Consider the following 16,874-nt stretch of genomic DNA (forward strand, 5'->3'; position numbering starts at 1 on the left):
GTTCTTGGAGGTCAGAAATAGTGTTTAGGCTAAAGCCACTCCTGAAGGAATCTGTTCTTTTTGCTCTATTCAGAATCAACCACCTTCACTGTTAAAAAGAGGGCTCATTCTCTTGAAGGCTTAATATGAAAGAAAAAGCACAAAAGTTTTATATTGCAGCAGGCCCTATAAGGAAAGTCACTCTATAGAAAGCATGAAATGTAATTTGGAGAAGAATGTTAATACCAGCTATATCAGATTGTGAGGAAGCTGAAAACAGCATATGTTCTAATATTGTCTTTTATTGATTTTGCTGCCAACATCCCACTTCAACAATGTTACAGCCGCACTTCAGGATTCTTAATGGAGGGGGATGGTGAAAATCAATATACAGAGCTTGCTTCTGCTCCCATTGAAGTCAATACGAGTTTCATTATTAACTGCAATGAGCAGAGGACAGAGTTCAGACTGTTTCATCACTTTGTGTTTGTTTATTCTTTCCCTTTTTATTTAACCTCCTAAGGGGCAATGCGTACTTTTATCCTATGTTTTACAAAAGTCCCATTCAAGTATGGCAATGCCCTATCAAACTGTAAGTTTACATGCACAAAAATGATGCCTTGCTTTATGGAACCTAATGAAAAATTATAGCCTGCATCCTGAACTGAGAAAGTTATAATAAAAGATATAGGATTTGAAATAAATTCTAATAACAAAATCATTTCTTTCTTAAAAATATTTTCACTCCAATACAAAGCAAATAAAAGCAGTTTAGCTTTCACTGACTTGTAAAATATTACTTTCAATGCACAGTGTTTTCTCTATTACAAATACATGGGATGTACCTGAACTTCTTTTCACTATTATTTTAATGCTATTTACACAAAATGAAATACGCTAAAATTATCTCCAAGAATTATAAGCATCATCTTCATTCAAACAACATGCTGTTAATTTTGTTCTAGCATGAATGCAAAACATTTTAACATGCTGTCAAAATGAGACACTAAGAATGTCAATAAAATAACACTAAAATAAATGTAAATTTAGATGGCTGTCACAAGTGCCTGCTTGGTTTTCTGAAGATGTTAGGTTGCTATAGCATTTTCCATAGCAACTTTGCATCTTATTACATAAATAATCCCTCAGTGTCCTTAAAGCTTACTAAAAACAGGATTAAATCTATTCTCATATGTAATGATTCTGCATAAAACCTTATCAGTATGAAATACCCAGAAAACGTGATAAAGTGTAATCGAGATAATAGTATTTCTGGCAGTTAAAAAGCATGAAAGCGCAACAGACTTGTTTTGTAGTAAACAGGACATCCTCCTAAACCCCATATTAGGAAAATGCTTTTGAAGTGTCTGCTTCCTCTAAAATCTGAAAGTTAGATTAACCCCTTCACTGCTGCATCTACAAGACCCACACAGACCTTCATCCCAGAGTCTGTGTTGCACATGATCCAGAGAAACTGACCCAGTACCTGGGACAGGATAAGGCTGTTTTTATTCTCCAGGGAAGACAGGCTGGGCAACTACATTCAGCCCTCATTCATCAAGAATTTTCTGTTAAATTCAGCTGCACAAGAAGCACTATTACAGCCAAATGGACTTAAAATCAGGGGCATAAAATTAGGCTTCTGCCTACATGCTTTCTGACCTTCAGCCTATATTCGTAAAAGCTGTGGGAAAATGGAATGCATTTTATGGCACAAAATTGGAGCCTTCCTGATGATAGTAGCTCTGAACTGGCATACTGTGAAAGACACTAGAGCAGTCTTTCCCCGGCATAGAGGGAGTAATCATCTTGTGCTGCTTTCTAATGATCATTCCTGATGGTCCCAGGGAGCAAAGCTGATTGTCTGCTATGTCCAGGGCATTTCCATTTGAAGAGAAGTTACTTTGCTCACAGAGCTCAAAGGGGTTGTTCAGCTGTCTTCTCTGGCCAGAGAGGGGATCCTGTCAGTACGGCGACAATTCCGAGCTTCACATTATAAATACATTCTTTTCTTTGAGATTGCTTCTAAAACCTGGTTGGTAGCTTCTGTTAACAGGGTTTATTTTCCTCTTCATATGCCTTTCTATGTTTATCACCATAGGCCTGATGATGACACCAGCAGCTGATAGCTTTGAAAATGGTACTAATTTATTTGAGGAAAAAAGGCTATGCCAGCCCATTAAGTTCAAAGGTAAACTCACTTCGTTATTTTATGTTATCTTTATCAGTAAGTGTTTAAAAGGAAAATGGGCAAATTATGAGTTTGTTAAACACCAATATCAATTTAAAAAATCTGACACCAAAAAACTATGAGATAGAGAGGTAATAAAAGAAAAATATATCAGACTTTTGTTTAAAACAAAACATCCCTTAAACCCAAAAAATTAGAATTACAAGAAAGCAAGGGAGAAATATCTGATTCCCAGGATCAGGAGGAAGAAGATCTGTCATGAGATCTGCTGTGACGCTCATCAAGTTGGAAAAAAACAAAGAGAGAGTTCAGTTCCACACAGCTGGGGCTCAGCAATTTCTATTCAAAGTTTTAACAAGCTATATAAAGCTTTCCTACATCTATAAGACACAGTTTTCATTCCACGTGTGCATCACTGCATTCACAAAAGCCTTACAGAAAGCAGAAAGAGGATTGAATTGCAGAGAAAAGATGAATAAGCACCACAGAGATCACTTTGGTGTTGTTTCAGGCTTTCCTTGAAAACTTGCTAGGCAAGCAACTTTCAAGACAGACTTAAAAACAATATCCCAAAGCCTGTTTTATGCTGTGTGGACCAAGGCACGATTTTCAAATACAGACTTTCACAAGGCCTTCTGTGAGATGGGCTGCCCACTATTCATTCTTTCTCTGACAGCATGTGACTTAGCTGATGCTGCAAACAGGACAGATCAGTTCAAGAGAGCATTAAGGATCCAGGCTAGTGGATCTTTAATTCAAGACAGAAGAACTTCAATGTTTTAAGTTGGACACCTATTTTAGGTATGTTTGAAAATCCTGCCATAGGGAATGTCCTTCCTAACTTGCAAAGCAGCACCAATCTTACACGTTCAAACTGGGTTTGTACTACATAGCTTGTGATTTATTATTTGTGTAGTCCTTGAGATATTATGAAACTATTTCATCACAGGTAATACAATGGTGGTGAAATGCTTCAGGGACCCAACAAGTAGAGTATGGCAAGTCTATTGAGGTGGAGAGAGCCCTGGACTTATTATTCACCTGGACAGAACAGGCAGTGGCTGAATAAAAGGAAGCATTGTTGCCTCCACCTGATAGTATAGAACTGAGATAACAAAGTTCATTGATTAGTCCATGCAGGAAGCATGCAATGGAGCTGGGATCTGGCCTAGAGCTCTGGGATCCCAGTCAAAAGTCTTAATCATACAACCATCCTTCCTGCACCCCTCTGCAAGCATAGCACATTTTGTTCTCTTCTGCAGTGCCAGCCTCAGTCTCTTGCTGAAGTTGGAGTTGGTAGAATTAATGGCACATCATTGTGAACTGCAAAAGGAAGAGATTAACCCACCTCTCCTTACAGTAAAATTACAGGTGCCTTCTAGGCATAAACTAAACTCCAGCTCCCCTCTACAAAACACATCTTCACTTCACTAATTCTTAAAATTACTTCGGAGGCTTTTACATGTGGTTCCTTTCTCCCAGTGCCAGCAGGTGGGAGAAGAAGCATCCATAAATCCTGATCATTCTGAAGACTTTTGTATATCCTCTAGACTCCAGCACTGAATCTCTTTCCTCTCCCTTGAGCTAATGCTTCAATAGCTGCACCTAGACTTTAAAATATATTGAGTTGCCAATCATCATTATTATTTTTCTTAGTGATCTTCCAGCTTTACTTAAGCAATCTTCTTGTCCCTTTCAAAGTCCAAATCCATATTGCAGAAAAATTATGGTTTAAAGGCTGAATTTTGGGAAAAAAAAATTAAAAAAGACTGTAAAGTAATAACTGGCCTCATAGGTGAGATTCACTGACTCTCAGGTCAGCTTTATGCCACATTTTCCTGTAATGCAAATGACCTTTAGTCTGTGAAACCAGAAGGATTTCCTATAAACTAGGCACATATGATTGTTCAACCAACTTAATGGATTCCCTAGGCGGTTCTTTGGGATGTCCTTGCAGCAGTGTGAGATGCTCTCCAACCTAATCAAGAAGTAGTGAAACCTTCATTTTCCTTGATGATTCAACTTGCACACGATAAACTAGGGTACTGAATATACCCAGGGAGAACGACCTCTGAAACACCTGGATTAGCAGAGGATCTTTGTGCAGAAGGCAGTGACCCAGCTCTGCAATGTGCACTAGAGCACAGAAAGCAAGTTTAGGAGACTGGAGATTCCAGTTCTCATTTCAGCTCTGCCACAGAGTCACTGATATAGGAAATCAAGTTCATAAATAACTAGGAGAAGCAAAATTTGCAGATGAAAGAGGGTTTGAGTCTAGAATAGAGTGACACATTTTGCAATAAGCCTCCGCTGAGATGCTCTGCACTGTCGCAAGACCAAATCTTCCCAAATGATGATGAGTAGATTTCTAATATGCATCACGACTTGATCTCTTGCATGACTTAATAACTACCATGACTTAATATCTACCATGACTTGAAGAAAAATGCAAACTATTCTTAATAATAGCTTTTGCATCTTCTACCCCAGATCTCCAGATCTTACTATGTAGCAAGGCCTCAGCTACCTGTAACATTCCTCTGTGTCCTGCTTTCAAAATGGACAGAGTTAATCTTGTAGCTGCAACAGTGCTGTGTTTTGGATTTAGTATGAAAATAATGTTGATACCACAGTAATACTTTAGTTGTTGCTTACTCTACGCCAAGAACTTTTCAGTTTCTGATGCTCTGACAGTCAGGAGGTGCACAAGAAGTCAGGAAGGAGCATAGTGGGGACCAGAGACCCAAATTAGTCAAGGGGATTTTCCCATATCGGAGTTGCTGGTATGCTCAGTATGTAAACAGGGGGGAGTTGGCCAGAAGGGGCAAACTGCTGTGGAGGGACAGACTGGGCATCAGTCAGTGGGTGGTGAGCAATTGCATTGTGCATCACTTCTTTCTCTTGGGTTTTATTTTCATCTCTCTCTCTCCTTTTCATTACTACTTCTACTACTACTACTATTACTACTACTACTACTATTATTGTATTTTATCCTATTATTAAACTGTTCTTATCTCAACCTACAAGTTATTACTTTTTTCTGATTCTCCTCCCCATTCCACTGGGCTGGGGGACTGAGCAAGCAGCTGAGTCATATTTAGTTGCCAGCTGAGTTAAACCACATCTTAAACCTGAAGTCCAGCAACTCTGGATAAGCATTCAGGCAGTGAGGTACTTTTCCATAGCCTCAGGGCTTAGAGATGTTGCACTGTGTTTTCAAATGCTGGGGCCGGAATTCGTCCTCTTTTTCTCAGGGTGGTGAATAGGTTTCTCTTCAGATATCAGGAGAGTTTTCATTCTAACCAGTCTAGATATGAGAAGATGTGATACACTCAGAAGAAATTATGCTGGGAGACTCCTGAAACTACGTTTTACCAAGACATAATGAGGTCTTATAACCCAGTCTGAATTGTTGAATTAATTAAGCCTTCTTGTACTAGGGGTGACTTAACCAGTGGAACCAGTGAAAAAAGACCTGACACAGGTGTTGAAGCCTGAGGGAATCTCTGTCACTTGTTAAATATCTGGGGATGATAACTTCCCTGAAGTCTTGTTCTCACTGTCAAGAAGGGCAGGCTGAAAAATAATGTCCTCAAGAAAACTGTTGGAATGGCCGAACAGGCAGTCCAGAGCTCTGGAAACATCCAAATCAATTCATCATGTCTCACTGCTTCAGCCATTTTCAGATTTAAACTTTTAAACCTTTATGTGTGCATGCCATACTTAAACTGAAGAGTGCATTACCTTCTATGTGTTATTCAAGCCTTGCTGTTCCCATGGTTAAGTATTTAGACAAATGTTTTATGAAAAGGAGTTAAAAGTAAAGAAAGTGCCAATGTTTTTCTTACTGTGCAGAATTGCTTCTTTGTGACATAACTCTTTATAAGACATTCTTTGTAGAACAGAGGTTACTGTGAATATGAATAGCCACACCAGTGAGATAAAGTGGTGGTTCTCACATAACATATTCAAAAAGAGAGAAAAAAATAGAAAGACAGGTAACACAAATAGTAATTCTAGAAAAATGCTAAAAGAAGAAAGGAAGAATAACTTTTCTGTACTTAAAAATAGTAAAAAGAAGGACTTATTTCAGTTGATCTTCATTTACCAATGTTTTATATCGAATAGCTCTTTTAGTTTAACTCCAAGTTCCCTCTATTGTCATTGACAGAAGATCCAAATCTTGCTTTAGCTGAGAGTGTAACATTGAAAGAAGAAAGCTGTAACATTAATTTTAGAACTGGATGACCACATATGCAGCAGGATGGATCAAATCCACTGAGATCAAGAGGATGATGAATGGTACAATGCACAGTGATAGACAAGCACTCAAATGGATTCATATTGCTAAATTTTGATTTAGAATGCAACACAATATTGGGTTTGCTACTGTTATCACATTGCAGCAGTACAAATAAACTGAAATTATTTTGGAAGGAATGCTGTGGAAATCTCAGATATAAATAATTTTGATAGAAATATCCTTTTTCATGGAAGAAAACCAAACACACTTTCCCATTTGTGATGTTACAAAAAGAATGACCAGTATGGCCTGCATATGTTAAACCTGGCTGCACTGATAGATGTGACAGTTCATAACATTGTTGCTTCTCTTCTGGCATGCAGGCTGTACGTATTTCTGGCTCTATCTTTCTGTTGTTAATTCTAATGACTTTCCTCCATAAGAATGGACACAGTTTAGGTAAAATGATTACAGTCATAAAAGTTGCTGACTGCGAGCAGTTCCTTGTCTGCACTGACCTACTGTCTCAGCTCCAAACACTCTGGTAATGCTGTCTAGAAAATTCAAATTCACACTATTAGCCAAGCAAAAAATAAGGCTGCCCTTTACAGGTTTTATTGTTGCATTTTTCTTCCAGGAAAAATATTAGATCTCCCCTTAAGTGAGATGTCACAGTAAGAAATTCTTTTCTAGAATGACACTCCTTCCTTTGGTCTTTACTTCTAGAATCATTTGACCTCACGCAGCATCTTGTCACAAGAGGAGCCAAAGAGTTATTCTCTGTGTAAGCTTGAATCCACACTTTTTGACTTGCATAATAGGACTTGAAACCATTTAATGGAGGAAATTCTTTCCTTTCCTCACACAGTGACTGTATGCAAAGGACTAGATTAGGATTACCCTAATGGAGAACATGAATTTCTTTTCATATTATTCCTTCCTTCTTTAACTTTCTTGAAGTTCACTGCTGGCTGGCAGTTTCCAGTAATGCTTCGGCTTCAGCTCGTGTAAATTTTCCTTTTGAAGATAAGTGTCTAAACAAGCAAACTCTTGTTAGCTACAAACTTATTAGCCAATGCCAAGAAATAGAGCAAAGCATCCTTCCAGATCGTGTTACCAGTTAGTAACTCAGGCAGCTTCTGAGACATCCTTTTTGTCCATCCTGGATAGCAGTGCATTTGTAGAAAGCTGAAAAAGTTGCTTTTCTTTATTTACATTGCATACACCCTTGTTCTTTCATTCATGTCACCTACCTAATGAGGTAAATTCACGCAGAATGCGGTGCCAAATTGTGAAATAGGTACCCTTAGAAGTGCAGTATGTACCCAAAAAACCACAGCTAAAATGGTATGGCATATTTGTTATAGACATTAGAGATTATTACGCCTTTGTTGAAAAGAAGGGTAAAGCTTAGAGAATACTGACCAAAGCATAAATTCCACTGGTCTCATAATAAGACATTGTTACAACCATGGAACAAAATACTCTCATGCAAAATGGCAGAGAGTGCAGGCAAAAAGCCAAAGCTTTCAGCCAAGAGCTGAACTGGAGAATTTTCTGTGTTATAGAGCATAACAGGTGACAGACGTCTTCTAGAGACACCTTGCATCATTCAAATAACTAATTTATGAGGGTTTAAAATAAGATACTGTCTTATATAATCAGATATTAACATGTCACTTCTTATATGTTAGTTTGCTTTTAATAAAACAACACTTGTATATACTTGACATTACAGAGGGATTGGGATTTACCTGAATCATCTACTCTCAGCTTTTTACTGGGGTTGTCACCACTGTCATCATCGGACATTTCCATCTCCTCTTCCCGGCGGATTCCCATGAGCTGTTCACTGTGAGCATTTCGGAGCTCCTAAAACCCAAAATTACCTTTTGTCAGTATTAACTTCCATAAAGTAATTATCTATTATTTAGTATCTCTTTTTAATACTGCTCTGACTTTAATTATACATCATTTATCATTGTCATCATATTTATTTGTGTATGAATATTTATAACAACAGAAGCACGGGGAATTCTTTCTGTGAAAAGGCTGAGTTTATCAAAGGTAACACTTAGGGAAAACAAGAGAGGAAGTGACTTTCCATGTCAAGTGATCTTTAGTTCTCCTAAACATAGGAAAATGCTTTAACAGCAGCGATCATAGTGAAAATAGTGTATAAAGCAGACTGATAAAGAGATTGTCAGCCTGCATAAGGTATAGCTTATTTTTGCTTCCCTCTGCCACTTGGGATATGATTTATATGACCAAATGTAGATGTTTCTATTAAACACAGTCATATTAACTGCATCCTATGAGTGCTTTGTTCTCTCTGCTGATGGCAAAGTGATCTGATAGCAGCCAGTACAGATGGAGCACCCTGTATTGCAGGTGCTTAATGCTGGCCAAAGGAATCTCGCCCTCTGCCCCATGTCCACATTGTCTCAGGTTTAAAAGACTTAGTCCTGTAACACTGTCCTGCAAATCTTTGCATCTTGATCCAAAATGAGTGCCAGCATGGACAGCTCGGTCTCCGTGTGACCGCTGCAAGGGCAGGCAGTCCTTGCCCATGCTGCTAGGAAAACAATCAGCAGGCAAGCAGGCTTTGGAGGAGTCTAGACAGTCTTTGTTCTGGGTAGAAAAGCTGGCGGGGGTGTAGCGACTGGCTTTTTAATGGCAGCACTGAGAAGATTGAGAGGACTCTATTTTGTCCTAATAATCCTGTCAGGTGTAACATGGGGATGCTGCACTGTGATTAGTGTAGGCTTTGTCCATCCGCAGACAGCTAATTTTTCTGCCAACAAAGAGCTTAATTCCCAAAGAGGTGGTTTGAAATCTTTGAAACAAGGAAGAGTCGCGTGGAAGGAGGAGACAGCATTGAGGAGTGCGACAACTGCTCCATGCAATTAACAAAAAGCTGTCAGAAAGGGACTGCATGAAAAAAGGGAAGGCGTTTCTCTTGAGCTGTCCCCTTGGTTCATCAGCGGATCTCAAATATTCTGAAAAATCTATCTGTGCCCATTAGTCCCAGCAAAGGCGAGGTAGCTAATTAGTGGGCGTTTTACAGGAGAATTCATTTCAAATTTTTTAAAAAAGTGATTAAAAAGGTAAATTGTCAACCAGTGTATCCTGAAATCAGAAGCAACTCAGGAAGAAATCAGCAAACCATTTCGTAATTCCTTATTCAAAAAGGCCACATGCACTTTTTCCTGGGGAAGTATTACTGCATACATGAGCAGACACCCACTTATATTTATTCCCTCATTAGGGGACAACTGTTCTTTTTGCATCAATGTCTACATTACCAGCAAAGTCAACAATTTTCCATGGAGAATGCCTGTGTGCATGAGTGTTTGCTTTGGGCTTGGGTTTCTAGCAAAGTTGCCCTTAATTAAGGAAAACAAGGGAAGGTGATCAAGTAATTAAACAAATCAGCAAATATTATCATGGTTAGGAAATATGATTTAAATCAAAGATACCACTTGGTATATTTCCAACATATTTCATATCTGAAAAGTAGGCAACTCCAAAATATATTGGTGAGAGCCTTCACATGGTTTTGAATTGTTTTAGTTGCCCTCTTAGAAAAACAAAAGGCAATAATGCTTGAAAAAATGAGTAGAAAATTAACATTTCTGGAAAGCGCAACTCTTATACACCTCAGTTTATTAAATTTTTAGAAACCAGCAAATGAATGACACACCATATCCCTTTATAGAAAGTTATTTTAAGCAGGGATGGTCTTAATATAATTAATGTACTAGCAAATCATATTTTTGTATTTCTCTGAAAGATGGAACAAATGTCAAAACCCCCCAATTTCCCAACTTTCAATTGAACAAAGGCTTTATCCACTACGTATAAGAAATATTTGTGAATAAAATGCAAAATACAGTTTGTACCAATAAATTATGCTAACATGCTATTTTAAGTGTCCCATTATTGAAGGCATTTGCTATTCACCATAATAGCACTGATAATAAAGTATTCATTTGGTATTCATGTGGATGTTACAGTTAGTGTCATTGGTATTCAGCTGTAATTTAGCATTAGTTAATGGACACTTAAAATGTTATCCAAATGATTTATATCACAGCACTTTAGTGTTTCTCTAAGTGTACAACACTTATTTTAAAAGTGTACTACAAAATAATTAAATAAGTGCACCTTACCTTCTAAAGTTTTTATTCTGAGACAGAGAAAAATCATTTAGAAGACTTTGATAACAATAAGCCGTACTATATGAAGAAAAGCCACGTGTATGTAAATTGCTCATATTAAAAAAAAAAAGGAAGAAGAAAGAAAGAAAACAAAGACAGTGGTACTTACTTTTTAAAATACAGGCTCATAGCGTATATACTGAATTAAAAACGAAAGCTGGATGACCAAAACACAGGATGAGGTCTAGTGCTTCCTTTGCTGCCATTTGCAGCAAGGGGATTTAGAATCCCATTTCCTCTGTTTATGCTTATGACAGTCACACACGCACTCTGTGTGGTAGCATGATTACATTTGTACTGGCTTCTTTGCAAGCATAATACTCAAAATTAATACAAGTGATGTATCTACTTCTTTAAAGATAAACCTTAAGCAAATGGGAAGGAATATGTCATAATTCTGGACTTAATATGTTTAAATCATTATTTAGGAAAGAAATTTTCTATTCTATTTTCATTCAAAGTCATCTTATAACGATACTATGATGGGACAATGAAAAAGAATAATCTGTGCTATAGAATACTTTTAAAAACAGATCACGATGACTCCTAAAAAGATATTTTTTTCTGGAATAATTCTTAATTCTCTCCTTGGTTGAAAATATTGTTCCTAATTTCACTACTTGAGTTCATTATTTTAGATAGTAAACATAATCTTCCAATGACTTCTCAAATTTTGCATGAAAAATAAAAATACATTGCTCTCTGTCTTAATGTTATTTAATGACTATTATCATAATGAGAGCAATGGGAGCATTTCATACTTTAGATGAGACTGTAAACGGCCAGTTGATTAACAGCTAAAATGGTAGCTGTAAATATTGCTGAATACACTCTGTCCAGCTACAATCACACTCGTTCTGTGTCAATCCAGCTGTGAGATGATGGATAGAAAGTAAAAATAAAATCACCAACCTCAGAATGCTTTCGCCAAATGTCTATGTTCTTTCGCTGGGCTTTCGAGAAATGGTCCCAAGCTTTTTGTCTGGTAGAAGCGTTGAAAACGGCGACAATCTGCTCAACTTTGGTGAACAAGGAAGTCAAACAAGACAAGTAATTTATGTTGTGATCACTATAGATAAGCAAAGCAAAGACACTAGGAGTCTATGGATGATGTCATTACTGAAACAACATCATCAATATCCATCCAATGATGTGTCTTTTGTACTTACATTGTATCAATGTTGGAGATGATTCCCTTCAAGTCTGTCTCCATAACTTTAGTCTACACAACTTATAACTATGTGCCAAAAACCACGCATGCAGCAGCTTCCCCCTGATGTCTGCTACAACTCCCTGTGCTGGCACATACCTTTGCATGTGTGGCTATAGGGGTGTGACTATAGAAATAACACTGAAGACATAAACCTGACATGTTTCCCTGAGGCAGCTGTGTACAGATGAGCAGGCTGTAGGAACGAAAGTGTCAGAGACAAGCAGGCTCTGCTTTGAAGGGTTACTAGCTGATAGTGAGAATTTGTCAGCAGACAGGGAAGGCCAAACCATACATTAACATTGCATTCTGGGCTGTAGCTGCTGCTTCTCTTCAATCTAATATAAATGGGCTCACCTGTGGTGGATCATTCTGTCCTCTGTCCATGGCCTATGTATGGTTACATAAAGTGAACAGACACATATTTTTTGTATAAGATGAAGAAGAGATGTGAAATAGGCTTCCTTCATTCAACTCTATGAATTTGTTCTGAACCCAAACATCAATATTTAGGTCAATTATCTAGGGCAAATAAGAACCTTAAGTTTTTAGCCGTTTGTCTGTCTCAGTTTAGAAAGTTTTACTCTCAACACTCTTTTCTTTCTCTTCACACCAGTTAGAAGTAACATTGTCCTTCCACAACAGTGACCTGTCTAAAATTGGCCAAGATGCAAGTTGCCTTGATCCCGGCACAGTTAACTGAAGGAGCACCAAGAAATTCAAATTTTCTACAAATGACCTGGGCTGTGTTCCTGAATGAGCAGTTGTGACAAACTATGAAAAACTGAAAAATGCTTCAATTCTTTGACAAAGTTCTTGGCTATTTATCTCTTTAGGTTCCTGGCTTAAAAAGATGTCCCCTGTTTTATAAAGCTGCAGCTTGCAGCATCTCCTGCCCCTTTCACTGAAAAATGGTGGCAGGATTGCTGTAGTGATGTCTTATTTGGCCCCTCATTGAGTTGATCAATATCTGCTCTCTTTCTTCCTGTAAGTCAGAGATGTAAAGAATCTTATACATAGCAACCTATCCTTCCTAAAATGGTGAGCTCACCTACAACAGCAGTTACGTATCTTTCACTTCTAGATCTGAAAATTAACCTCACTCATTTGAATAGGAGCACATTTATTCTATTCTCTATTTTTTTATCACTTTTGTTGGCTCCTTTAGTATTCAGGAAGATTATGTTTTGAATCACACATAGAAGTTTTTCTTTCAGGGATGATATAACTTCTAAAGTCATAGAAAATAAATGTAGTTAATTTTCTTTTAAATTAATATGTATATGTAGTTTTACTAAAGAAAATGCCTCAAAACTCCTGTGATGATCTGATCCACTTGTAATCCATTCAAGTTTTAAAGGTAAATGTAATGAATTTGCTTGGTCTAAAGAGTGGATGTATCAAGGAAATTATGCTGTGTATATTTATTCAATTAATTTGAAAAGAATGAAAATGGTAAAGCACTCTACTATTATGTGTATAGAAACTGCAGCTAGAATGTAATTGCTATCGTTGGGATGATGACCCAGGTGCTCAGAAATTTTTGCTTAATTAACAATCTGTTTTCAGTTTGCAAGTGGAAATTCAAGTAGAAAAGATTCACAAAGATATGAGGAAGGGCTGGTTTGCCATTTTCCACTAATAAGTATTAATAAGATCATCTGAATTTTGAAAAACATTTGAACTTTAAAGTGTTTAATTTCCATTATGTGAACAAGTGCTAAGATTTATCAAAAGTCATTATCTGATCATTTTAGAAACTCTCCTCAATGGAAACACAAGCTAGGAAGATGTCAATGTGTTTTTTTCCTTGCAACTGCAGTAGACAAAGAGAACAGAAGAAGCACCTCCCTCACTTACTTAACTGTAGGAAGTAGGATAGTATGAGTATGACATGCTAAAAATCAAGACATTCAAAGAAACTTTATGAAACAGGCAGCTAGGGATAACAAAAAGTGGAAATGTAGAGGAGAATACTAAATCAGCATGTATCAAAGACCAACTTCCCAGCATTCTATTCAAAGAGAGTGTCAATATATGTACAGCCATTTCAATATTCACAGCTATCTAGGCTATGAAGTATTGCAAATGCCTGCAGGTAATACCCAACCATCACAAAAGGTCTCCAAGCACCACGTCAGAGCTAAAAAGAAGCCAAGACCATGGTCTGACAGTACAGGAAAGTGCCTTCACATATTTCAGTACAGCATCAAAATCCTGCATTCATGTGTTATGAGATGGCAATTCCATACAAACCTATTCTGCCAGCTCACATTTGTTCACGTTGCACCAATATTCATTTGCTTTCCCACAGACACCCAGGAAGCCCAAAGCTGGCATAACGCTTGTGCTCTGGGTAATTGGAAGACAAGATACAACATACCCACTCCTGATCAGGATCAAATTTGAATGGGTAAGCGATGCAGCAGCACACAGCCCATAAGGATGACATATTCATCCCTAAGAGGAAACCATGACAGGTTTATATTATGTGACTTACTCTGCAGTTAATTAATTTTTTGTTTATGTCTGGGTAAGATTTGGCCAAAGGCCCCAGATATTGCGTTGATATCTGCAGAATCTGAGTGAAACAGCTATTCCCAGTCTTGCTGCTGACTGTGGTTTTCAGATTATTTCATCATCGCCAGAAAGAAATTTCCAAAACTAAGTAACAGGTCATATCTATCTCTCTAAGCCACCTTGAACTCTAAGACGCACTATACTGTCAACTGTGATTGGTAAGTAGAATTATTAAGTAACATGAAATATTCATGGTCAAACATCTGTGAGTTCTATGCTATATCAAATTTTCATTGACCATATGCAAAGCCGTTTCCTTACTAAATTAGGATTCAAAAACCCACATTTGTCCTGGAAGGGTCCATAATGTCATTGTTTTTCCTATCTATATAACTTACAGGATGTTAAGTAATTACAGCTTTCCTAATGATTTATTCTGTGACTGGTAATTCGCGTGGCATGTTTCAGACAAAGGATTATTATCTAATTGCTTTCTGCTGTATTATAAATAACTAGAAAGATTCAAACAACTAAGCCTAGAGTGATATGCAAGTGTCAATGTGGTGCAACTCCAATACACTTTATTAGAGGTGCCAGCTCATAGTAAGTATATTAAAAGCAAGTTTAAACCTCAGTTTCTGCTGCCATTAAAGATGCTATCAGGATAAGGTATTGTTATCAAGAATAAATGCAAAAACATCCAGAAAAACTAGGCATAACAAGAAAAGTACTTTAAATGAGGCCTGTAGAAGTTGCATAGAAGATTGTATTAAATGGAAAACTAGAATATCTTCAGGGCAAGAGAATATTTTATACATGTTATTTTAAAATTATACTACAAAAGAATAATAGAAATAAATAAGAACCAAAGCATAGCCTCATCTGTTGATTAAGAGGTAGAGAGAACACTTTTAGCTTGCATTACATTTATCAAGCCAGCTATTTTAAATATATGATTGAGCGAAGGATGAAATTTATCCCTGGGTTCAGGAGAAAAGAAGTACTCTATTTTTCCTTTGCTTATTACATTATAAGCTGTCATACATACTATTTTACAGAACATATAATATATAATAAATAAAAAGAAACAAAATAGAAACTAAAAATAATGTGTTAAAATAACAAAAAATAGTCTTTCCTGGCAGATAAAATCATCAGATTTCATGTATAATTTCACTCCAAATTAGGGATACGGGATCAAAAGGGCTTTGCCCTAAATTACTGTAAGAGTAGAATATATGGCAATTTAGCTCAGAAAAATTCTGTAAGAATGTGACAGTTGACATGAAGGGTAAAAGAAAAATTCCACCCATAAAATTACAGTGTAAAGGAAACTGTTACCGTAAATGTATAACATGCTTTTCAAATATAGATTTGCAGTACAGGGAGGATATGGAGTTGGCATGGTTTGGGTCAGAAGCCTTGTTGTTGAATTCTGACTAAGCTACAGTATGCCAATCGATTTGGCTGCAAGCCCAGCAAACCAAGGAATTACAGTTGTCAAGGCTAGATGCTGTATTGAATGCAGTCTCCAGGTCAGTTTTGGATAGGGAAGAGAATACTTTTGGCAACAGTCCTGAGAAGCATTTGTTAATGAAGTGAACAGAACTCAGCATTAAGTCCAAGGCTAAAATTGCACATAGGTAAACAACATATGACATCAGTAAGAGAAATGGTAGACAGATTGCAGAGTAATGAAACATACATTATTTTAATTAATTTGGACCAAACCCTCAGTCTTTTGGTTATGATACTGTTCACTTTCAAAAAAGAATTAGCCTTTCTCACATTTACAGTTGTAAATGTGCAGCCCCTCCCTGTTATTCAATTCACATGTCACAGAGCGAGAAACAGATGTGATTGCCTTTGACTGGCAGAGGAAAACATAAAAGTTGGAAATATCACCCTGGACAAGACTGCAGGTAATGCAAGGGATGGGTCCTAAAGTAAAGCACATCAGAGGTCATCAGCTGGATACATAAACAAATGCCATTACATATTTGTATAATGAAGATACAGATTTTGACAGCTATGCAAAATAACTCATCTGTCACAAATAAATTGCATAGCTGTTTCACTTTGGTTTCGGTTGAGGTTTTGTGTTTGGCTGTGTTTTTAAAAAAAAAACTTAAAAAAAATCACGGGTATCCAAAAGAAGGTGAATTGCAGTGCAACTCCATTAGAGAAATCTACTGTTCTGTCTGCGTACTGTCTGGATGCCAACAGGTTTCTTAAGATGCAGTGTTAAGATATAGCATGATAAAGGAGAAAAACACTAGACTTTGCCATTATATCCCCAAATTCCACCTTTTAGGACAGACCAAAAGAACATTGCCTCCAGTGATTTATCTCCCAAATCGTTTTGCTGTGAGGGTGGTCAGCTTGCAAGGATGCCATTCCTCAACCTGCCCTGCTTCCAACAACTACATCTGTACTAGCAATCAAAACTGGTCAGGGACCATTCTTATTCCCTGAAACCAAATGACACAACATGTGAGTGTCCCTGCAGCA

General features: G+C 37.3%; 1 protein-coding gene across 9 annotated transcripts in view; it reads right to left on the reverse strand.

Annotated features, from left to right (window-relative positions):
• ENOX1 (ecto-NOX disulfide-thiol exchanger 1) overlaps positions 1 to 16,874 on the reverse strand; it is a 362,626-nt gene that overhangs the window by 54,146 nt on the left and 291,606 nt on the right. For all 9 annotated transcript variants that reach the window (XM_071550707.1, XM_071550726.1, XM_071550658.1 and 6 more), the window contains 2 exons: positions 11,546 to 11,652; positions 8,168 to 8,285 (listed from right to left, as the gene is read on the reverse strand). In XM_071550707.1, the coding sequence (XP_071406808.1) occupies positions 8,168 to 8,285; positions 11,546 to 11,652 (225 nt within the window). The remainder of the gene's footprint in view (positions 1 to 8,167; positions 8,286 to 11,545; positions 11,653 to 16,874) is intronic.

Source organism: Pithys albifrons, chromosome 1 (genome assembly GCF_047495875.1).
Source record: "Pithys albifrons albifrons isolate INPA30051 chromosome 1, PitAlb_v1, whole genome shotgun sequence".
Classification (NCBI taxonomy): Eukaryota; Metazoa; Chordata; class Aves; order Passeriformes; family Thamnophilidae; genus Pithys; species Pithys albifrons.